The sequence below is a fragment of the Eulemur rufifrons genome, chromosome 3, assembly GCF_041146395.1.
Source record: "Eulemur rufifrons isolate Redbay chromosome 3, OSU_ERuf_1, whole genome shotgun sequence".
In the NCBI taxonomy this organism is placed as follows: domain Eukaryota; kingdom Metazoa; phylum Chordata; class Mammalia; order Primates; family Lemuridae; genus Eulemur; species Eulemur rufifrons.
The window spans coordinates 40,338,718-40,363,779 of NC_090985.1; the positions used below are offsets into that span (position 1 = coordinate 40,338,718).

Genomic DNA, 25,062 nt, shown 5'->3' on the forward strand with positions numbered 1-25,062 from the left:
TTTGACAGGTCAGAATAGATGCCTTACTCCCATTCATCCTCCAAGGTCCAGCTCAAATGCTTCTCCCTTCTGGAAGCACACCGTGATTCCTCAAGCTGGGAAAATGATGATAGCTAATGTCTACTGACCTCTTACTACGTGCCAGATGGGGTTAAGGATTTTACCTACATTATCTGATATAATTCTCACAACTACACTAGGAAGAGGGCATTTTTATTAAACCCACTTACAGATATGACACTGCAGTCCAGTGAGAGATTAAGATATCCATTCAAAGTTACTAAACATGGCTAATATCTAATTATTGAGCATTTACTACGTGCCAGGCTATATTCTGAGCATTTTGCATGTATTAATTCATTAAATCCTCACTGAAAGGCTATGATATAGGGGATTATTATTGGAAATAAGCATAAGGTGGGTAAGTCCCTTGCCCAAAGATTCAAGCAGAGGGGATGTTTCTCCAGAGGCTAGGCAGGAACCACTGTACCATATTGCCAAGTATTTAAATCCAACTGTCTTACCTGAGGGCTCAACATTTTAACCATTATATTTCACTCACTCCAGGAAATAATATTGCTTTATCTGTGCCTCCCTAATGCACTTATCACTTTCTTCTTCCCGTTACATTTATTTTTCATGCCTTACCTCTCCTTCTATACCATAAATTCCATAGACTTAGGCTCTATTTTTATTCGTACCAATTTTGAAGATGATATTTAAGCAAGCAGCTACTTGAACTTAAAAATGAACCCATTTTTTTAGACTGGCTGCGCTCTGAGAAAGTTTGGCACAGGAAAGATAAGCTTTGATGGTGGCGATTAGAATGAGTTAGAAAAGCCAGCATCATGGGATCTCTCGATTGTACAGACATGCAGTGAGGGCATGGCTGCAGCTGGGGAGATTGGAGCCTGAGGGCCAACAGTGGCTTAAAAAGAAGAAGAAGCTGCAAGGAAGGGCATCACCGTGTTGGTGAGGACAAGCTCTGAGCTGTTCAGATGTGGGAAAGGTAGAAGCCCAGTGTGGTGGCTTTAAAATGTGTCCACAAATTCTTAGCTAAACCTCCCCTCAAAAAGTGAAACCTAATTCCCTTCCCTTTGTGTATGGGCTGGACTAATGATTCATTTCTAACAAGTAGAACATAGAAATGTTGGTACGTGATTTCCGTGGCCAGACATTGAGACAGTGTCAACCTTGCTCCCTCTTGGATCACTTGCTCTGGGGAAGACCAGCTGCCATGTCATAAGGATGCTCAAGCAGCCTGCGGGAGGATCCACATGGTGAGGAACTGAGGCCTCCTGCCAAGAGCCGACAGGGAATGAAGGCCTCCCGCCACACGAGGGAGCCATCTTGGAAGTGGGTGCCCCAACCCTAGTCAAACCTTCAGACGACTACAGCCCTGCCAATATCTTGACTGAAACTTCATGAGGGATCCTGAGGCCGAAGCACTGAGCTAAGCTATTCCCAAATTCCTTACCCACAAAGAAAATAAATGTTTGTTGTTTTAAGTGGCTAAGTTTTGAGGTAAATTGTTATGCAGTAACAGATAACTAATAAACCCAATGAGAAACTGGCCACAAACAAGAAGCCAAGATGAAGAGGTAAGATGGAGGGAGATAGGGTTTGAATGATGTCTGGATTTTTCCTCTCTCCTGTCACCTTCTACACAGTAGCCATACAGCCCCCTGGCCTGTAGACAAAGGTACTTTCTTCCCCACATAAGTTCCCAACCTCCTTTGCTTTCTACTAGAATTTACTGCTTCAGGGAACCTCATCAGAGAATCTTAAAGATAGTGATTTGGGTTAAGAAAATCTCCTTCTAGCCTCTTTGTATAAATTCTTGGTGAACTCTGTTTAGAAAAAAAATGGCCAGCCTCAACCCACAGCAGCAAAGATTAGCACAGGGACGGATGCAGGAGATGGCAGCTTACTAAGCTGCCCACAATTTCTGGTGAAGTCCAAAGTCAAGTTTCCAAAGCTGGCCTATATTCTGAAGAAATACCCCGAACACAATCCTGTGAAGACAATGTCTAACCACAACAAACTGGCAGCACACATTTCCAGAGACTATTTCCCAATATAGTATATGAGTTCAGAAGGGAGAGCAGGGGAAGTTCACAAAATTCCCCAAGTCACAAACAGCAGGGTGGAAAGCTCTAAATAGCTGCCCCCTGGTGGTGGGAGCAAAGCAGAGCCACATTGTTAACAAGAAATGCATTGTGTGCCAAGACTCTGAAAACCATTTTACACGCATTTCCTCATTTAACCCCTAGAAGATGCCTATGATAGACAGACTATCACTACCTCATTTTGTTGCTGAGTAAACTAAAACACAGAAAGGTGTTAGTATCAGAGCTGTAAGTAGAGCCCATCCCGAGGTTTCCAACCCCATGCTCTGACCTCTGCCCTATACTGTGTCTTAAGATTTATTAGATTCCAGCAATACAAATAAATGGCTCTTCCAAGGCTAAGGTGACTTGCATGCTACTGTCCTTTGGTCTGTTTGGTCTGTCCTGGGAATGGACAGCTCTGGGAGATCAGCCATCTTCTCCTTCTCCTACCTGAAATCATTGTCTGGTTGACCTGACAAACACACTTCTGGAGGCAGAATTAGCCAAGCTGAGAGCTGGAATCTACCCACCTCCACTACTGAAAAAACATGAAGATCTTTCATTTGCTTACCTACAAATTACTATTGCTAAACTAAACAGTTGCGAGGATATTCACAGTTTGTATTCATCTTCAGATCTCTTTCCCATAATATAGAACGGAGCTGGAAAAATGTGAATATGCTCAATGGTGAGTAATAAGCATTCCCTGGAGTTATGATTTCTCCCCAGGTTTGGGGCAGGGGAATAGGTTTGTCAATTTCTTATATCCCAGCTTGTCGCCTACTCTTCCTCCTCTTCATCCTTCATCCTACGTTATCTCACATCCAACGCATCCTTTACGCTAACACAGCTAAACAGAGTTAGACCACAGATTTAGTTTAGTCAATCTCCCACTGCCCACTCCCACCAACTCCTCCAGAGCACATTTGTTTCTCTTTACTTGAGTTTCCATGGGAATCTGTGTTTGGGGGGACTCTGAAGGAATTTATCATGAGCAGATAGCTGTGATGTGCACAGAGGAGGCAGAGGATTCACCCCAGAATGCAGGGCTGGGCCAACTCAAATTTTGCAGGGGGAATAAGACATGTGCCAGCAAATGCCTCCAGGAGCCTGCGGCAGGTGCTCTCTGCTCTGGTTCACCTCACAGGTAAGCACGGTAGAGCAGTGCTCAGACCTACCTCCGGGGGCACATCGAACGGTTCCACCTCAACCTCAGTTGAGTTGGTTTTGTCTGAAGCCTGCTGGGATTTTCCTTCATCAGTTTTTTCGGCCTTGTCTTTACTCGAGCCTTTGGAAGATTTGGAGTCTTTGTCCTTGGAAGGCAACTTGAGCTCCTTCAGGGCCTTGGAAAATTTAGACTCTTGTGCCCCTCCCGAGAGGATTTCCACAGCAATTTCCACCAAGATTCTGCCCCTGAATGACACACCTTCCCCAAAGCCTTCATTCAGTTCCTGGTAGTCATCCATCAGACTGTGGTTCCTGGGAGAGCCATACAGATTAATCCAGGCAGGTCCAAAGGTGGGCAGGAAGCCTAGAAAGACCCCAAGTTTTAGTTATCTGATTATGTTTTCAAGCTTCTTATGTTTTTGCTTTATGAATGTTGCACATATTCCTTTAAAAATGTAGAATATACAGAAAAGACCAAAAAAATTACAGAATATCCCATCACCAAGAGACAATCACAATTGTCATTATGCTTTATTTCCTTCTAGTCTTTTTTCCATTCATGTTTATCCTTGTTCATAGTTATAATAATACTATAAATGCCAACCTGCATCCTGTTCTGTTTATTCATTCATCAAATGTTTATTGACTCCTAACATGTGCCAGGTGTGGCTAGATACTAAATATAGAGCCCAGTGGAGAACAAAATAGATACGAACATTAAACAAATATTTACATTATAAACACTAGGAAGGAGATATACACTTTGTGCTGCAAGAACAAATAATAGGCTGATGTAGCATGGAGAGGATTTAGACAGGCAGAGGGAGAAAGAGTGAGTGTTCTGGACAGAGGGAACGTCATTTGCCAGTTGCAAAGGAGCTTGGAGCTAGAGATGATCTGTGTGAGATGAGTTTGGAGAAGTGGGTGGGTCTTGGAGTCTTGATAAGGATTTTAGTCTTTACCCTAAAAACTATGGAAATGTTTGAAAGGGATTTAAGCAAAGATGTGACATAACCACATCTCTTAAGATCACTCTGGCTGCTATGTGAAGGGTTATAAGAACAGATGTGGGCAAACTGGTTTGAGGGCCACTTCATCATCAAAATTGAGGACCGGTGATTTGAACTAGAGTAAAGGTAGTGGAGATTGAGAGAAGTGAATGTTCCAAAGTATATTCTAAACATAGAACTAAAAAGACCTGGTGACTTTAACTTACTGCTGGCATAAGTATTCTCCCTTCTTAATACTTAGTGTCTAAGAAAATACACAGTGTCTATGGGAACATCTCTTTGGCAACGTAATGACAGACAGTACAGAATTGTGGTTCTGAAGACTGACCATATGGGTTCAAATCTCAGCTCTGGCATTTTCAATCTGTGTGATCTTGGTCAAGTTTTTTAACTTCCCTGTGCCTCAGTTTCCTCATCTCTAAAACAGAGACACTGATAGTACCTATCTCACCTGTCAGGATCAAAAGAGATAGTATCTACTAAGTGCTTCATATAGGCCCTTAGGAAGTGCTCAAGAATGTTAGCTATTATTATGAATAAATATATATCTCATAATTTGCTTAATGATTCCCCCACCAGTGACAATTAGATGTTTCCATGTATTTTACTGTTATCAATAGTTTTATACCTGCACGTTCCCTATGCTCACCCCCACTTCCATGGGCTGGGTTCTATCCCTCCTTTGAGTAGACTCAGAGAAGGAGGAATAGTGTGATAAAAGGGCAGAAAGATTTTACGGTCTCTGACATCTACTTTTTAAACCACTGCTATATATCTTCCTGAATGCCATCAAGATGTTTCTGAAAAGTTGTGAATAAAATATGGTTACATCTAATTGAAAAATTGTATAGATGGGCTGAGGATTTCTCCCTAAAGCTATCCTGTAGCAAACAGTTTCATAGTATGAGGAATTAAACAACAGATATTTATTAACTGAGGCCTCTCTATGGTGTCACTCTGTAAGGAAGATAAAAATGTATTCTTGACACACCTTTAGCCTAATTAAGGAAAAAATAATTAGACTAATTTCATATATATGATATATTTATGATATATTATACATGTATATTAATATTAATATATTGTACATATATATTTGTGTGTTTTACATATATGTATATGTATGTGTTATTTTACATATATACAGAAGTGTGTATATGTAGGTATACAAAATATGTCAATGTGAAAATATGCACAAATTTATGATGCAGAGAAAGATTGCCTGAGGATTTAAAGGAAAGAGGGTTTCTTGGGCTATACCTAAAGAATTACTGCCTACTAATTTAGGTTTTGCAAATGAAGAGCCACCTAGTGGAAGCTCTTTACCTGGCCTCACCTGGCTGTCTCCGTGGGTGGGCTGGGGCTGTGCGCTCCCTCTCTGGTTTACCGAGTGCAGAGGCATCTGCACCTCCTGCTGTTCCATGTTCTCATCCTCCCATCCTCCCATCAGTGGGTCGAGGACACAATTTTTTTTTTGGTTCCATTTAAACATTTTTAGCTTGTAGGCCATACAAAAATATGTAGCAGTCCAGATTTGGCCCATGGACCCTAGTTTTCCAATCTCTGATCTAATCTAAAATCCTCATTTTTCAATTAAGGGGAGACTGAGCGATGTCCGTGGAAGACCTGGGACCAGGACCAAGTCTCATGGCTCCCATAGCCTGGCTCTGTCCTTTGCCCAGAACCAACTCCTACCACAGAAGCATAGAAGGTGCCTAACACATTGCCTGCTCTGTCCCTCTCCTTTTAAAGATGAGGGCCTTGAAGTGATCATTTGGAGACTTATTTCCAGGTTATACAGGTGAGACTTTACCTTTATCTCCATCCTGTTCATCAGAGATTTTCTTCAGGTCAATGAAATGGGTCGCCAGCACTATGTCGTTCATGCTGCCTTCATCCCACACCTGGATTTTCACCCTCCGACACAGTGGAGGGAACATTTCCTTGAAGACCACCTGCTCGTGCCACACAGGATCAGCGCAGTTCTTTTGCACTGTGGTCCGCCCCTACAAGCACAACCAGGAGGATGTGAGCCCTGTGTGGGAGAGGGAGTCACCGACTAAAGAAAACCCTTCATGGTGCACACCTGTAGTCCCAGCTGCTCGAGAGGCTGAGGTGGGAGGATTGCTTGAGCCCAGGAGTTTGAGACAACCCTGGGCAACATAGCGAGACCCCACCAAAAAAAAAGGGAAGAACAACAACAACAACAACAAAAACATCCTCAAACCAGTTGGGAATATAAAGCCAATTGCTAAAAATAATGAACCTGCTTCCTCCCAACACACAGGAAAATCAACTGCACTCAGCTGACATTGCTCATGAGCTGCTCTGTGCTGGACACTGAGCCAGGCATAAGACAAAGGTAAGTCACGGCCATGGCCTGAGAAGTCCTAATCAACATTGGGGTTGGAGTGAAACTAACACCCATGTTACAAATGAGATTGTTCCATGCGTCTTCAGAAATGCAGTGGATATAGTTAGACCCTGAGCTTTTATGTTTTATAAAAACATGACTTCAGGTGAATCACTTCTCCAGTCTGGACCTCAGTTTCCTTGTTGTAAAATGGAGGTGATGTCTTACATGACCTCTGAGGTCAGCCCAAGTCAAAAATACTCCAATGTTTACCCCTGACAAGGGGAGGCCATCAGGGTACATGTATATTTTAATGGCAGAGAAAACACATATGTCAGCTGAAGCTTCAAAGTCCAGCCAACCAGGATTAAGCTCTGACCATGTACCCAGGCCCCAATATTTCCAATGGCTCTTGAGCATGGAAAACTGATGTCCAGGCTTACATAACACCAGCTGGGTAGATTGTGGACCAGAAAGGGATATGGATGGTAATGTGACAGGGCCTGGGGACTGGGTAACAGCTCAGAGAAGTAGCCAGAGGTGAGGAGGGATGCCTGCCTGCCCGGGTCCTAATCGCCAATGAGTGGTGAGTGGGTTACCCTCCCCTACTTCCCTGCCACATGCCTCATTGCCTTTTTGTCACAAGCTTTCCCTTTCAAGACACTTCCTACTTTTTATTTTAACTTCATTTTGTTTGAGTAAACATGTCCTGAATAAACAGCAGGGCTCTGACCCAGGCCTTCCAGGATTGGTGACAATGGTTCCTCACCATCTGCCCAGCAAAGGAGACTTCCACGAAGGGATCCACGAGGTCCTTGCTGTCACCCACAAATGCTTTGGTGACATTCGCCATGATGCTCGAGTTCATTTTGGGCAACCCTTCCGCTTTGTAGAGTCTCACATAGAATCTGGCCCAGGGTCTCTCTGACGGAAACCCCTGGGGAATCAAAAGGTTCCTTAGAGGGGGACAAAAATAAGTTTAAAAATCTTTCTCACTTGAAAGAAAAAAGAGAAAAGGTAGAAACAATTTGGAGGCAGAAAGAAGGATCCCGATATATGAGAAAAATCAGAAAAGAGTAGGATTCATCTTCCTAGTGTAAAGGACAGTGAAAGGTATGAAGAGAGTGAATGCAAACTCGTTCAGGCCCCAGAATTATAGAATAAACACTTTCTCCCTCACTGCACCTTAGAAGAGGTGCGTTTAAGTCTTCCCACATCCTAAACCAGTGCTTGAAATTATAATGCCTTGAAAGAAACACCTACTATGTTCAGAAAAATCAGATAAGCTCAGCAATAGTTTATCTATAATGAGTTATGATAGGATAACAGGCGGTTCTAGTCCTAGAAGCCGACCTCCCAAGAGGGGGACACACCTTTGACGAGACATATCTTGGGGCCTCTGATAGAATCCCAAGCGGACAAGCCATGAACTTGGCAGTTCCCATGTACCCATACGGAAAAGGATAGAGGGAAGAGAAAGAGACATAAAGTTGGGACATATCATTTCTCTTGCATGGCTCTGGATGAACCCATCTCACTTTTCTATTTGTTCCTCGGCATCACAGGTTTTGGGGCTGGGCTTTAAGACGTCGCCTTTCCCGGTCACACTGATATCACACTTCAGGTATCCCTTGGTGCCGGTCCTGATGTCGCCAGGGTCTGTGAGCACGGCCCACTTGTCGCAGAACTGATGACCTGTCAAAGCACCCCAGCAGCTCACATCCCCACAGACGTGCGCGGCAGCCCACCCCACCCTCCCCCACGTCCGGGCTGTCGTCCTTCTGTTCTCCATCTTCCCCCCAACCCACCGTAGGTATTTGGGATGCCTTCAACCTGGTAGAAATCACCTAGGCAGGACTCCAGCTTTGACCGGATAAGGAGACATTAATGGAGTGTAGAAGTCACTTATTATTTGCCCACAGACCATCAGTGTGGCTCACAGAGCTTTTTGCTTGGTCTGCACTGTGAATCAAACCTTCAAGATCACTTACAAAATCTAGACTTCAGGCTTATCTTTAAAAAATAATTTGTTCTGGCAATACTGGCTTTACATTTCCACATGACAGCAAATGCTAAAGGAGATGAGTAGCCACCTTCTATATGGACCATGAGCCCTCCTGCCCCGTCTCCTTTCCTGCAGACTCTGTCACTCCTTGATGTTTCATGCCCAGGCCACTGCACTCAGCTATGCTCGCTGCCTGGCCTCTGTGGTCGTGTGAGTTGGAATCCCTGCGGAAGATAAGGGGCCTTTCATAAGATGATCAATGCCTGTTGCTGGCTCTGTTACTTATTCGCTCTTGACCTCAGACAAATGGCTTAGTTTCTCTGAGTTTCACCTTCCTACAAATCAGGGATAATAATAATTACTGTAGCAAACTCTTATATGAAATGCCGTTATGTGTGAGACTCTCTACTAAGCACTGCATGTTCATTTATTAACATACTTAATTCTTCAACAACCCTATGAAGAAGGTATTATTTTATCCTCATTTCTACAGATGAGGAAACAGAAGCACAGAAAAGTTAAGTCATTTGCCCAAGGTTGCACAGCCAAGACATAGCAGAGTGGAATTTGAACCCAGGCAATCTGACACTAGGGTCTATATTCTTAGCCCCTATACTCTAGTACCTCTCCTGCCCATGTCTCACAGCACTCAGACAGAATTTGCGTGAGTAAAAAAAACTGCTCAGAAGTGGACATAAAAAATAATCTTATCATTAGATGGCAAAACTTTTGAGGGCAAGAGCCATGTCTCAGTAGACTCTATAATTGTTGCTCTGTTTTATTGAATGAGTGGTTAGACGGATGAGTGAATAAATGTGCTGGACTCTGGGTGTTGCAAACCTAAGAAGCGTCAGAGAGCGCAATGGGGAGGGAATGCTTTCTTACCAGGTTGGTTGTACACCGTCCCCAGATCTACTTTGAAGGAGCCAATCAGAACGCTTCCTATCAGCTTATGGTGAAACACCTGCGGAGAGATGGAGCAGCAAGTCCAGCAGATTTATCTTTGAGGATAAAAGGCTTTAGGCCCCGACACTTGTCTGGCTTTGACCCTCATCTGGAGCACAGAGGAGTTGGTTGTAAAGGGCCTCCAGAAGTGTCTCACCGGCGTCTCTTCTGCTAGCAGGTTTTCAGCTAATTCTCTATGCCTGACAACTCTCACTGCCTGGAGGTTTTCTTTAACCAAAATAAACCCTAGTCCAGCCCATCCTTCAATACCTACTTCTTCTGCCTCTTGAAACTCTACCCATCTTTCAATGTCTAGAGCAAATGTCACTTCCTCCAAGTAGCCCTCACTGATCCTCCACAGCTGAAAGCGTTCCCTTTCTCCCCGAAACTCCCACAACACTTTGCTCACAACTTTCTCAAAGAACTCATCGCATATTGTCTTGAGTCATTTTGGACATGTATGATAGCCAGGACAAGGAAGGTGGCCATCAATATTTGGTATGACCAGAAGCCACATTGTATGAAAAACTGCCAAAGAACCAGGAATAGTTGTAGCCTTTATCCCAAAAAAGAGAAAACTGCGGGGGAGGGGGGGTGGTGGAGAAAAAGTAATGGTATCTTAGGTGTCTTCAAATCTTAGAAATGCTGCCATCTAGAAGAGGGAGCAGGTTCCCCTGTATAGTTCCCAAGTAACAGGATGGGATAAGAGATTTTAGCTCAATATAAGGACAATGTTTATAACAGTCAGAACTTCCCAGCAAGGGAACGGGCTTTCCTAGAGGTAGTGACCTCCTGATCACTGGAAATAATCAAGTCATGCCCCAAGAACCCCATGTCATGGAGAGCATGGAGAGGGATTCCTGTACCAGTTGGAAGTGAGACTACATGGCCCCAGAGGTGCTTTCTAACGATAAAATCATGTAAGTTCATTGCATCAAAGACAGTTTCCTACTGTCTTCTACCCATCACATGGCCTCATTCATAATAGATGTTCAATAAACATTCAGTGAATTAATAAATGTTTGATTGAATGATGGATGAAAGGAAGTCTTTTGAAGCTTCTAAACAGCTCCTTTTGGCAGAGGCAATAAGAAACAATAAATTCAACAGCGCTTCCCATTTCTCTCCCTTGCCGAAACTTTCCACGGGTGTTAAACTGAGGGGAAGTGAGGACAGCCTGGCTTGAGTAGAGGAGCTATTTAAGGCCATGCACATAATGCTCTCTTCAGAACCCTCCACCATGCTTGCAGTTGCTAATGTGGCTTCCCAAAGGCTTGAGAAAGAACAGAAGCCAGTCTCAAGTTCTATTCTCAAGTTGAGGGTCCCTGTGGGCAAGATGGAATGCAAGAACCCCAAACAAATCTTTAAATAACACAGGACGCCTCCTCAAGTCATCCATCCAGTGCTCAAGCACCAGGCAACCCTGGTGTGGTCAAGCATTAGATTACCAGGACTCTGGGGACATCACACACGAGGAATGCTGGCAGCCCTGCATGCCTTGGGCCACTGTTAAGAGAAGATTGGCTTTGGTACCACCAGGACATGTTGTCCCAATAGCATCTGCTTACAGCTCTCTCTCCCTTCTTCTCCCACATTGAATTTATCCTGGGAACACTCACTTTTAGTTTATGAGCTAGCAGGAAAGTTATATTAAACATTCCCCTTTCAAGGGGAGTTTTTTTTTTTTTTTTTTTAATCTTTTGTCTCTCTTTCTAAGAGTCTTTTAGTGACACCAAAGTTTTCACTTCTTCCAAGTTAGAGGAACAGAGATAGGCAATATGAGCTTTGATCTTCTGTCTAAAACTCTGCATGTCCCAGAGTTATGACCTTGTCTATGAGACAATATAAAAATCTAGTCATTAACTGTCTATTTGCAGTCCAGATAGTCCCTTAGGAGCCCACTATAGAGCTAATCTCACAAATAGGTTGTTGCTTGAGCAATGGAACAAAGTCCTGGGCAATGTCCCAGGTCCCAAAATATCTCCTGCACCACTTGTCATCATGCCTGAAATTCAAACATGAAGAATGTGTGGCTCTTGATGACTTTTCATTCTTCAAGTGCTCTTGGAAAGGATAATATCATAACTTCACTATTACCTATGCCTTACGGCAGGACTTTCCTGATAGCCAGCTGTGGTTAAAGGGATCATATTATATATATGCTTATAGTAGTATATAATATTGAGTGGATGGTAAAAACAGGCAAAAAGGGTAAAGACAGAAAAGGAATGTAGAAAACATGTTTTGTTTTTCTCACAATTCTGATTAGAGTCGGTGTGTCTGGGGAGGAAAACATTCACTTGTTCTCCATGCTTTCCTGCACTGATGCATAAAGTAGGAATCCTCTCCTTTCAGAACTATTTGGAACAGAACTTATGCTCCAACCACTCCACTTACCACCCCCCCCACCCCTCTCCAAGGGGGAAGCTGTGGTTTCTCAGACTGGTGAGACAGATGCCGTCTGTCATCCACTGGTCCTTGTCTTTTCGCTGAATGGTGTGAAGTTTGTAATGATTCCATTTGCCCTGTCTTCTCTCTGAGTGTGGCTTCAACGTGGCCACTCTCCTGTCCTCCAGGTGGTGGGCACACCTGGATAAGGCACCTGGCTAGAGCAGGAAACTGTCTCTACTCATCGGACTGGATCTGTGGAGGCAGCAGTTTCCCTGGCAGGGTTGAGGAAGGGTCTGTACAGCAGACCAACTCCCCACGGGCAAGTCCTGAGGTCTACACTTGGAGGCAACTTTTAAAACTTCCAATGGCCACTGCTTGTTCCAAATCATATTCTCTGGTCGACCATTACCATCGATGAGACTGATATAGTTGGGGTTTTTTCCTGATTCTTGTTCCTATTTCTCTATTTATTACCAGCTAGGAGGGGAAAGGGATGTGATACATGATCATTAGTGTGAATATCACCCAGAGACAAAAACACTTACATTGGCTTAATAAAAAGAAAGAAATCAATTAAAACTGGCAATCCATTAACTTGTCATTTGAAGCATATGCTTCACATTCCCACTCTAACAAACTACACAATTTAGTCCATAATAGGCATTACAGCAGCTTATGACTTGCATCCAAGCAGCATAGGTTTTCTTGAGATGATTTTCCTTCCCAAACTCATCTCTACTGGTGATTTTGAGTTCTATCGTTGGTTTCAAATTCACCAACCCACATTCACCCACTTGCATCTATTCATCCCTAACCATGCTGAGTTTCCCTAGAGAGTTCCCAAGGCCTAGAATCTCTCCTACCTGCCCCCAACTACCACCACCAATGGCATACTTACTGAGATTTTGATGATCTTGTCAAAAAGATGCGCTTGGGGACCGATGAAGTCGAAGACAAAGTACTGCAAAACATACAGATCATTCTGACTATCAACTCCAGGTTTGCACCTAAGAAATCCATTTCTGGAGTGGATTTAGGCCTGTGTTATTCTAACCAATAGCAGCATAGTCCTCAATGGCATGAATATATCATCAATTGATTGGCCACCACCTATTGAAGGTCATTTATGTTGTTTTCAATTTTTTTCAAACAAAAAAAAGAAGAATGCCACTAATCACATCCTTGTATAGGATATGTGTGTGCATTTCTGTAAAATGGACATGAGAAGTGGTCATGGAAATGGACATGTAAATTTTTAATAGATAGTATGAAATTTGTTTCCAAATGGGCTAAGCCATTTTACATTCCCACCAGCAGCTTATGAAAATAGCCATCTCTCCATACCCTTGCCAACCCTTGATACTGTCAGTTCCTTTAATTTTTTTTGCTTATAATGATGGGTGAAAATGGTATCTCAGTATGGTTTTGATTTGGAGTCATTAAAATCTAATTTCCCCAGAATTTTTCAGTTTCAAACATCCTTGTTTGAAGATTGACCAGGGAAAGAATAAAAAGAAATTATGTGCATGGGAGATTTTTAACATTAAGAAAGTGATTACATTTTATAGTTAGAGAAATTTCTAGACCAGTCTCATATTTTACAGATAAAAAGACTGAAGATGAAAGAATTTAACAGATGTTGCCTAGGTTAATTTTGCTAGTTATTGCTGAACCTGAAACCAAACCTTAGTTGGCTTGAAGTTATCGCACAAAAGGTTCAAGTACTAGATATTTCACCATCTGACTTTTGGGTCAAGATCCTTCCAAATTCAAGATTTTCTGATTCTAAGATGCAGAGAACTAGAGTGCTATTTTGTTGTGAATTGTGAGTTTTGGGGAGGAATGACCCCTTACAGATGGATATATAGCAGTAGTGAAAGGAGGAATTGACCAACTGCTAACTGCTAACAGCCTGCTTTCAGAGGTCAAAACAGAAAAACCAAAATGTGAAAACTGAAAGATGTCATCATATGGCATAAAAAGAGACCTTCAAAATGGTAGTCCTTAGATACCAATGAGAGAGTTCAGTATGTCCAGTGTCTTCTGTTTAAGAACATAGGAAAACATGTATAATATTTCAGGAAATTTTTCAAATATATGCTTAACTTTTAAAGTTTTGGTGTTCAAAATTTATGTGGAAAATTCACTTACACTAAATTTTTCATTTTCTGATAACACTGAATATATGAGGTGCTGTGGGTTCCTTTGGACCAACAAATCATTTGCAATGTTGATTGCCTTCTGCTGAGTTTCATGTTTCAGACTCAACTTCCTCACATAGGCTCCCAAGACCTCAGGGCCCACACACGTTTTTCTAGCTGGGAAATATTCCCCAGCCCCTACTAACTGGCTCCCTTAACATCTGATGAACTTTGGGCTTAAAAATCTAGTCAAAAGTTGTAACAAAGGTTTTTACTTCAATTTCTGTGTTTTTACTTGATTTTCTATTGATTATACTTGGGCCCAATTTAATGTCACTTAGATCCGGGACTTGTAGGCATAATTATAATAATTAACAAATCTGTCAGGCTTTACAGTTTTAAAGCATTTTCATGCATTATTTCATATCACATCCATGCCAGAAGCTGTTCTGGAAGTAAGGAATGGAGCAGGAAGGAAAAAACTACTGACATTTTCACTTATGGTAAAAAAAACTCAGAGGCAGAAATTGCAGAGAGGAAAGGCGTTATCAGCTCCAGTGGGATTTGGGTGTTTTCTGCTGATTTTATTATCCATGCTCTCCCTGCCTTCCTTTGTAATTACCACTACCATTAGGATAATAATTAAGAGTGCACTGCATTTTTTCAAAACTCATGGTATCAAAATGCCTACGGGGGTGGGGGGAGGAACAAATACATCTATGCACTCATGAAATTTATAGTTTGAGCATAAATTGTTACCTCTTTGGAAAGCAATTTGATGATTCAAAATTTTAAATGCATATACTTTGTGCCCAGTGATGCCACTTTAGTAGCAAGAAAGCAAGGCTGAAAACATTTAATATTCACTGATAAGAGATTGATTGGTTTAGTAAATTATGATATATCAAGGCAATGGAAAACTCTTCAATCATAAGGACAAAATGAAATTGAACTATATGTCTTGATATGGACTGATCTCCAAGACATATTTTTTTGTGAAAAGGGCAAGGTCCAGAACAGTGTGTATCGAATGTTACCATTTGGGAACAATATTTCCTTGTATTCTGGCACATGCTTGGAATATCTCCAAAAGGGTACACAAACGCCTGGGGAGAATAGATGGCTCCAGGCAGGGGACTAGAGAATTAGGGAATCAAAGATTAGTGGGAAACATATTATTCTATATCATGTTATACTTTGTCTCTTTTGCCATTATTTTTTTTTACTGTGTAATATCTTTATTTAAAAAAGAATTTAATATGTTTAATACTTGGAAGCTTCTCTCTTTGAGATTTTTCTTTACAATTTCTCCACAGCTTAGAAAGTACCACCTTACTTTCCGAGGTGGTATGCCTATTTTAAAACCAATAATTAAATTTCCAGTGTCTCTGCCAGGAAAAAGAATGTGTACTTGTTCCCTAACCAACATTCGATACATTTACAAATATAAACCCAGAGCTTATAATGGATGAAAATAAGCTGATAAGAAATAACAAAATAGGTCTGCTGAAAACATAGCAATGAATTTAAAATCAGGAGGAATTCCTCGTCTCTCCTTCCCATTACCTTTTTGTTAAAAATTTTACGGGGTTATTCTACTAAGTGAAGTATCACAAGAATGGAAAACCAATCACCACATGTACTCACCAACAAATTGGTACTAATTGATCAACACTTACATGCACATATAGTAGTAACATTCATCGGGTCTTGGGCAGGTGGGAGCGGGGAGGAGGGGATGGGTATGTACACACCTAATGGGGAATGGACACACTTGTAGCTCTGACTAGGGTGGGGCCAAGGCAATATATGTAACCTAAACAACTGTACCTCCATAATATTCTAAAATTGAAAAAAATTTTACGGGGCTATGTTTGTAAGGAGGCTCAGTGAGTTTGCCATGGGCGTCACTGAGGGGCTGGGAGGGAGGGAGGAGGGGCAGAGCTCTTCTATGTGCCTGAAGAATACTGCAGAAAGGTGGTGGAGAGGGTGTTGGTGCAGAGGCTGTTGGTGATCTCCATGACTTACTTCATTGTAAAACGGGCTGTTGGTTCCCTCCTTCACAGTGCTTTGCTTCTTCTCATCCCCGACCTCTATGGTCACCACTGGGTCGATGTTCTCCCCCACCAGCTGGCGGGCCTCAGTGATGGTTATGGCGATCTACAACACAGAGCAGTGTGCGCGCCATTGTGGACATCGCTGTCCATGCACTCAGGAAGAACTGCAGGAGGCTGGCGGGAAGAATCTGTCACTTACTTGATAATTTTGGGATTTGACCTCCCCATGATGGATCTTAGCTGATAGTTTCGCTCTATTAAAAGAAAGTTCAATATATTTGTTTCATCAAGTAAAAACATACTTTTCATCCATAAGCCACGATAATATTTTCCCAAGTATTTCTAAGTGCTCTCAGTTATACCATATTATACATTCTCTCTCCATCTCTGGGGGAGACAAGTATAAGTGGACAAGTGACTTAACCTCTCTACAACTCAGTTTTCCCATCCTAAAAATGACGCTCATAAGGGAGCTTATCTCATGAGGTGATTGCTAGAATTAAATGACATACTGTGTATAAAGGTTTAACCCAGTGTCCGGCAAGAATAAAAGTCAGCTCTTATTATGGGTATGATTATCAGTACTATCTATTTTTTAATTTTAAACAGAATGAGAAACTAAGATGCCTCAGCAAATCTGTGCAGAGTTGAGTCTAATTAAGGAACTCCCAGTCTTCCTCCTGGTCACAGGGCCACTTTGCCATTTCTTGTGGAAATAATAATTCTGAGGTTCATGACTGCTTTTGAAAGAATTGGTAAAGGAGCAAATTGGAAGGAACAGCTAAGATACCATCTCAGTGAGATTTCATGTTCCAGGGGACTTCATTTATCAGGACTGCCACAGGTAATTGAAAACAGATGTGTAACACCTGGGCATTTGGAGATTGATAATAGCAGAAAGAGATGAAGAATCCCTGTTGTCATAGAAGCAGAAATCAGAAGGAAATGAACTGACCTTGAGTTCCTATCAAATTTTATGCTCTTGGCTTTCAATAATACCATCTTGCACTTGACTCCATCTCATTTCTGATTATAGTTGAGTCCAATAGAGAATAGATAAAGCTAGTAAAAATCTCAAGGCTTTGCAGTCAGACTGATCTAAGTTAGAATATTTGTTTGCCCCAATTTTGGACTTTAGCTTTAATTTCCTCATCTGAAAGTGGAAATACTAATTCCTACCACACAGGGCTGCTCTGAGGACTAAAGGAGATAATGCATGCAAGAAAGGGTAGATATCATTTAATATGTTCACCAATACAATGGTAAATTCATACTGCTCATTTATTTCATGAAAGCCCAGTGCTAGGCTCAGTTAAAGGAGAAACAAAAATGAATAAGCCATCTTCTTGGCCTTTGTGGAGCTAGAAATATCTCCATGGGAGAGAGGGCCAAAGCATATAAAGAAAGAACTAGTACGTAAGTGTAAAATGTCCAGCAGGAAAAACAACGTGACAGAAGAGCTGTAGAGAAGAAATTTCTGAGGGCCAGGGTAAGCAACAAAGACCTCACTGCAGAGGCTGGATTTCAATTAAGCATTAGTGGATGTGCAGAATTTCAATGGCTGGAGAATGTTCCAACCAAAGAGAAAGAAAGACTGTTATTCCTAAATTCTCTTTGTCCTGGCTTTCTTCATTCAGTAATATCACTCTGATAAAATAAATGCCAAGGAGGGGTGCGTGGCACATAGGAGGTGATCAGCAAATGTGGGTTGACCACCTGCATCAACCCTGTACCTTCTCTTTGGAGGAGCTGAGGGGACAGGAGCAATAGAACCATTATCATAAACCAGATCTGCTTTTGGTCCTTCTTGGTGAGAAGGTCCCTCCTGTGGTGCTTCTGCTTCACCTTGACCATCTGAAGAAGCAAACAAAAGAGGAAAATCCTGTTAAATCGGCACACGGTGTCGACTGAGCCTCCTCCCTCTGTCCAGCACCATGGCGAGCACAATACGGGTCCAAGGAGACTAGAAGACAGTCCCAGCCAGCAGGAAACCTACCATCTGATTGACAGAAAAGCCAGACACAGCCTTCATTTTTCTAAAAATATCATACATCTTCTGTTTTCAAAAAAGAGCAGATTTATACAGATGGGATTGTAGAAAGAAAAACTGGATTATGAATCTAAAGACGTGCTTTCAAGTCATGACCTTGCCACAGTGGAACTTTAGACAAGTCATTTATTCTCTCTGAGCCTCACCAGCAAAATCTGATGTGCATAAGAATCACCCAAGAAGCTGTCGAAATGCAGATTCTGCTTCAGTAGGTCTGGGTGGGACCCAAGACTGCATTTCCAACAGCAAGATGCCAGGTGAGGCCATTCCTGCTGTCTGTGGGCCAATTTGGGGTAGCAAGGTGCCATGGTCTCAAAACATAGGTCCTAAGCCCTGGAACCCAGAAATGTTACTTTATTTGGAAAAAAGGTCTCTGCAGAGGTGATTAAAGTCAGGATTTTGAGATGAGGGCATTATCCTGTGGACCCTAACTGCAATCGCATGGACCCTTAGAACGGGGAGGCAGAGGGAGTTTGCACAGACAGAAGAAAAGGCAGCAATGTGACCAGGCAGGCAGAGATTACACTGATGTTGTCACAACAGGAAGCTGCAAGAGGCAAGAAACAGATTTCCTGGAGGAAGTGGGACCCTTGATTTTGGCCCAGCGACACTGATTTTGGGCATCTGGCTGCCATAACTGGGAGAGAATAAATCTGTGTTGTGTTAAGTTACCAGGTTTGTGGTAATTTGTTATACAAACAACTCTAGGAAAGGCAGGCTTCCCAGGAAGCCCTAGGAAACAAATATACAAGCATTTAGGAAACTTAAATAAGTGGATAGTAAACATGCTCTCTGGACCCTCTCCTCCCAACCCTGGATTCTGATTTAGTTCATCTGGAACGTTGCCTGGATGACAAGATTGTCTAAATTCTCCAAATGATTCTAATATACAGCAAAGCTTGGGAGACACTTCTCAAGCAGGTTTTTGGTAAAAACAAAAGTGGCTGGGCCTCCCTAATACACCGAGAGACTCTGCAAAGTGTCATTCAAAGACCTGAATCCAAAAGGTTTGGGTTCAAATCCCCATACTAGCACTTTCTATGAATAGTTCCAGGATTTGGGCAAGTTACATAACTTCGCTCAGCACTGTTTTCCTCCTATACAAAACAAGGCAAGGTTAATGTCATCTACTCCACAGGGTTGTTGGGAAAATTAAATGAAATACATAAAGCCCCTAGCCTAGTGTCTGCCTGGTACACAGTAGGTGCTCATGCCTGTGGATTCCAAGGGGATGACTCAAGCTGGTCACCCAGGATTTTCTGGCATTTTTTTTTCTTTTCCTACAAAATGAAAGAATTGGGCAAGAAACATGGTCTTGAAACTTTTCAAAGCAACAGAACCCTTTTATAAAGGTAATCGTATACCAAACCCCTATATATAACACAAGTCCATTCTTATCAAACTATTTCATGTACCAGGGGTGGGATGAGGACAGGGGCCTCACATGGGACCTCACTGCCACCACCACCCTCTTCAGACACCCCTGAGGCCATTTCTCAGAATCCCAGGGCTCCATACGATTCAATCTATGAATTCATCAGTTTAATAATTCTAAAATACCTCCCAGCTTTGATGCATTTCGGTTGTCTGATTTTAATCAGCAACCCATGCAAAACAGTACCGAATCGGAAGAGAGATGGAATCATGCAACCATGTCAGGGAGCTCGTGCCCACAGGCCTGGCCTCAGTAGTCATTTAGTAGCCGTAGACGATCACTGCATGAATGGAAGTCACTCAGGAAACAAGACAAGGCCAGCCCTGCAGAGATGCCAGGAGGAATGCAGGCACCTGGCTGTGCTCCTTGAAGCAGCGAGATAAAATAAATACCTGCTCCCCTACCTACGCGACTGCAAGGGCCTTAGGATGCAGCCCGTCTGTTAGAAATTCAGGTTTCCAGTGAACATTCTGAGACACCTCGTGTATGCTGGAAACTGTGCTAGGGAAGATGCTAAGGATGCAGGAATGAACAAATCATGAACCTCTCCCGCTAGGGCTTAGCACTGTGGAAGGCGAGACAGACCCCGAGGCAGAAAAGCAGTCAGCTAAAGCTTCTCCTACAGCTTTCATTCATTCGTTCATGTACCCATTCATTGAGTTACTGCTTTGTTCTCTCTAATCTACTCACCATGGAGCATCCAGGATGACTTTCTAAAAAAATAAACCAGATCATGTCACTCTTCTTCTTAAAACCCCTTGATGGCTTTGCGTTGTACTAGAATAAATCTAAAGTCCACGTGCAACTCTGGCTTACAGCCCTGCTGGCTCTGGCCCCTCCTTTCCTGCTCTCTAGGCCTGTTTTCAGTTCCTTCTAAGCCAGCAAGCTCTGCTGCTGGGAATTTCTCTTCACTGGCATCCCTCTGCCTCAGCTACCCCGCTCCCTGCCCACGCCCAGGGGCTTCCTGTCATCCTTGGAGTTCTAGCTTAAATGTTATCTCCCCAGAGACTCTCTCTCTCACCACACGAAAAGACTCCCCAGTAGCCTCCATTTCAGCCCACTGTCTGCTAATATTTTCAAGCACTTTTCCCGTCTTGTGATCCAGTCACCTCAGTCAGGGTCCCAGTGGGTAACAGATGGCACAAGCAGAATAGGATGACGTGAGGATCTTTTACAAAGGAGTTGGTGTCAGAAAACCACAAAAGATCTTGCAATTGTCTGGGGCTGGCGGAAGCCAAGCTGTTGACAACCCAGGCTCCCCTAAGTGAGGAGAGAGTGCTGTCACCAGAAACTGGAAGGAGAGGAAGTCTGGTGGAGTCAGCGTCCTGTCAAGGAGCAATGACCATCCTTCAGTTGGGGACACAACCATCTGGAGCCTGAGCCCACTCCCCCACCTCCTGCCAGGGTGCTCCCTTGGCCAGATCCAGCCCAAAGGCAGAGGGGAAGGGACCTGGGTTATGCAACCATAGAGGACAGAGAGCTGGGAGACACGGGTGGAGAATGGATCCGGAGGGGCAAACAGAGAGTGCTGCAGAGGGCTGTCCTCCCTTCAGACTGTCCAGTGTCTACTATCGTATACCTAGAACCTAGCCCAGGGCCCAGCGCTTAGCAGACATTCTGCTAATATAGTTTGAATAAATGAATGAATAAATGAGCTTGGGAGAGACCCACTAACTATTTGTTAGGTAACTAATTACTGGATCGGTTAGGGTAATGAAAATTTTAAGAATTTAAGCCATATCCATGATGCCTCAAAATACATATAAAAGAGCCAGAGACTTTGAGAATCTCCAAACATTTCACCCAGAAGAGCCCTAACTTTCTGGGCCAGGCCAAGAAGGAAAGACCCAAGGCTCTGGTCTGTGGACTTTGCCTTGCCAGTCTCCTGCAGGGCTGACCTTGGCCCAGGAGGATGGATGCTATTTACTTTCTAGGAGGTACTTGATTCCTCTCTGCCCTGTTTGCTTTGTGGGCTGAAGACTCTGGAATGAGCCACACAGGAACCAGCTCCTCTGAAATGCCTGTGGTGACCACCCTGAGGAGGTCACCAATGGGGCAGGAAAGCCAGGCTCTGGTATACGTCTGGCCTGGGCTTGGGAGCCAGCATCTCTGCTCGTTAGCTGTGTGACTTGGGGCAAGCCACTCACCCTCTCTGAACCTCTGTGTAAAATGGAGGCAATAGAATCTACTTTTCAAGGTCATGTATGATAGATACCAAGTAAAAAGCAGCAGAGACTTATTACATATGTCATGAGTATTATTTTTCATAAGATCCTTGAGAAAAGGGACTATGCCTTATTCAGCCTTGTGTCCCCAGGACCTACCACAGTGTCATAATTTCAAGGACATCAGGAAAAATCCCAAAGCCTTTTCCACTCACTCCCTGGCGCAGTCAATTTGATTGAATAGACAAGTACTTCTATTAAGCTTTAGGCCTCGTCCTCACTGAAAATGCAATGCCCCTCCGTTCCTATGCAAGGCTAACTCCCCATCATTGTTAATGCCTTAGTGTGAATGAGTTTCCATATTTTTCTAGCATAAGAACAGGTTTTACCTGAGGGCAAGGAGGAGAAGGAGGCAGGCACAAGGCCACAGGACACTGTTATAGATGGCAACAAAGGAGGCCGCCCAAGGAGACAAGAAGGATGAAGACTGGCCAGACCCACTGCCCTATTTTGGCTTAGGAATGGTCCAGAAAGCTAGCCTTGAACTGGTTGTTATCAAGGCTAGGCAGCAGGAGAAGTCTCCAGGGGACCACCCCAGACCTGTCCACTTGGAAGCCATCCACCCAATCTGATTCAAGTGTCTGCCCAATGCTGGGCCCAGCCCCCACTCTCACACTCTCACTCGAGGCTTTGATCTTTTGGAGAAGGAAGTAGTCTGTTCTAAGGGCAGAAAGCCAGACAGCCTGGTTTACATCAGTTTCTTCCTGACACTGTACCTCCCACGCTCAAGGCCAGCCGGCCTCCCGGGTATGCGATCTGTGCAGCCCTACAGGGCCCCACGCTCTGCAGGACCTCGTCACACTTGGTTTAAGGTTTGCTGTCACCATCTTGAAATTCTTAATAAGTTCTTATCAACGGCTTTGCATTTTCACTCTCCACTGGGCCGTGCAAATTCAGCAACCCGTCTTCTCCACGCTTTATGTACTCTCCCTGCATCTCCGTATGCTCATCTGTAAAACTGGGGTGACTGCACCTACTGGCTTGATGGTGGTGGGGCTCAATGAGACAATGTATGTAAAGCCTCCATCATGGTGGCTGTGACACTCACTCCTATTTTCAAAATCTCACTTGATTGTCCCCACGGCCATATGAGGTCAGCCCAGCAACCCACATCGTGCCTATTTGACTCAGGGCCACTAACTGAGGTTGCACCCTCATGAGGACCCCTTCCATGACCCAGCAGGTGCCCACCCAGCCCTGTTTGGCCCAGATGAGCAGGGGCCCTGTGGGGGTTGCCGTGGGCCCACACCTGTGATCAGCAGGGACTGCAGAGCCAGCCGATAGCACACTCCCCCTCACTCCTGCAGAGACTGATCCATGTTGTCAGCCAAAGAGGGCCCTCTGTGAGCCTGGGGCCCCAGGCCAGCAGTCAGCGCCCACCCCAGCCTCACCTTGCGCGCCCTTGTTGGCTAGGATTAACCCCTTCTCTGCTTTATTCTTCTTCTTCTTCAGCTTCAGCCCAAACATCCCCTTTCTGAAAAAAGAAGAAAAATTAAAGGAGGCAGTAATAGAAACGTCAAGTCATTCAGAGGTGTTAGGAGAAAGTAAACACAAAAACATGCTGAGGTCCCCTGGAAGCCGACCAGCTTCCTCATGCACCCAGGATGGGGGCAAAAGACAAGTGTCGGGGAGACCCGGTGAGCTCTCCAGATAGCTCGACTTTCACAGAAACCACAAAACCCCACCTGAATAGAACCTCACGAGGTCCACCTGGAAATTGCACCTCGATAAGGTAAACTGTGAATACTAACAGCACTAGCTGGTACTTCTCATCTCTTCTGACTCACCCATGCCAGGCACTGCGCTAGGCACAAAAAAGGAATGATGTCATTTAATCATCACAGCAACCCTCTCCTGCCCATCCTACAGATGAGGAGCCAAGGCCCAGAGAGGCTGGGCAATGTTTCTAAGGTCACACAGCCCTGAACATCAGAGCTATCACTGGAACCAGGTTGGTCTGACCTCAGAGCCTGGGCTCTAACCACTGGGCAGCCTGCACCTGGCCACAACACTCTCACCAGATGGAGACTCTCGGACCATTTCCAAGGTCAAGAGGTCCTGGGACTTACAGAGGTCACGACACAAGTGCACGGCTCAGCTGACACAGGGCACATGCCCCAAATGTCAGCGACTGTTGTAATTGTTTTTATTAGCCATGAGCAGGAAGCCATTTCTGAGTCTCATTCTCATCACAGGAAAGTGCCCCAGTCCACTGTCTCTAACCAACAAGAGTGCTCCTGACATCTGCCAACTCCCAAGAGAACCCTTTCTCGGAGCTGGAGGGCCGTGGATCATGTGGCTCTGGGTGGAAGCATGGATGAAGACAGTTCAGGGGAAAGTCCTGGCCTGGAGTCAAGAAGGCTGCGGGGCGGCCTTGGAGTGAGGAGAAGGAGCAAGGACATGTGCCTTTGGAGAAGGGAGGGAAGGGTAGCAAAGGCTCGAACCTATTCAGTGAACATCTGTAGTCCCGGAATGCAAAAAGCAGTGGAACAATCATGATATTCCATTTTGCTTACATTTTAGCATTTGTGATGTGTGGAGTGCCATCGTTAGGATCAGGGACTCTGCAGTCAGACTGCCCCTGGGCTCTAAGCCCAGCACTATCTTTGCAACTTTGAACAGGTCACTTAATCTCTCTAAACTTCAGGGTCCTCATGAGGTAATATATGTAAAGCATTGAGCATAGTACCTGGAACATGCTAGTTGCTCAATAAACCTTAATTATTCTTAAAGGGATAGGATTAGGATCAACAAACAGAAGGTACTAGAAGACAGATGTCCATCCGATTCGTTCACTTATTTATTTATTCTGTTTATGTCCTCCTTTGATCTAGATGAGGAATTAAGGAGCCCCCAGTGTCTGAACAGTGGGATGGACTGCTTTGGGAGGGAGTGAGGTCCCTGTTCCTGGAGGTGTGCAAGCCCTGAGGACCACAGCTAAAGGATGTTGTAGAGAGGACAGGCACCAGAAGGAGAGACTGGCCTAGGGGACCTCAGGGGTCCCTTGAGACCCTGAGATATAATAGGATGGAAAGAATGGAATCAGAAACACCCAAACATGGATGGGGTTCCCAACTCTTTAAGCAATCACAGTACCTCTCTGAGCCTCAGTTTCCTCCTGTGTATAATGGAAATAATAATAAAATACCCACTTCACAGGACTGTGAGAATG

At 43.8% G+C, this 25,062-nt stretch overlaps 1 protein-coding gene across 1 annotated transcript in view; it reads right to left on the reverse strand.

Annotated features, from left to right (window-relative positions):
* The window catches only part of FER1L6 (fer-1 like family member 6), a 124,384-nt gene extending 101,027 nt beyond the window's left edge, over nt 1–23,357 (reverse strand). Inside the window, exons 1-10 of the mRNA XM_069466013.1 lie at nt 23,282–23,357; nt 17,914–18,034; nt 16,380–16,434; nt 16,152–16,283; nt 12,881–12,943; nt 9,532–9,610; nt 8,180–8,336; nt 7,411–7,597; nt 6,102–6,294; nt 3,290–3,642 (exon numbers count right to left, since the gene is read on the reverse strand). Of these exons, the coding sequence (XP_069322114.1) occupies nt 3,290–3,642; nt 6,102–6,294; nt 7,411–7,597; nt 8,180–8,336; nt 9,532–9,610; nt 12,881–12,943; nt 16,152–16,283; nt 16,380–16,434; nt 17,914–18,034; nt 23,282–23,357 (1,416 nt within the window). The remainder of the gene's footprint in view (nt 1–3,289; nt 3,643–6,101; nt 6,295–7,410; nt 7,598–8,179; nt 8,337–9,531; nt 9,611–12,880; nt 12,944–16,151; nt 16,284–16,379; nt 16,435–17,913; nt 18,035–23,281) is intronic.
* Between the last annotated feature and the right edge of the window lie 1,705 nt (nt 23,358–25,062).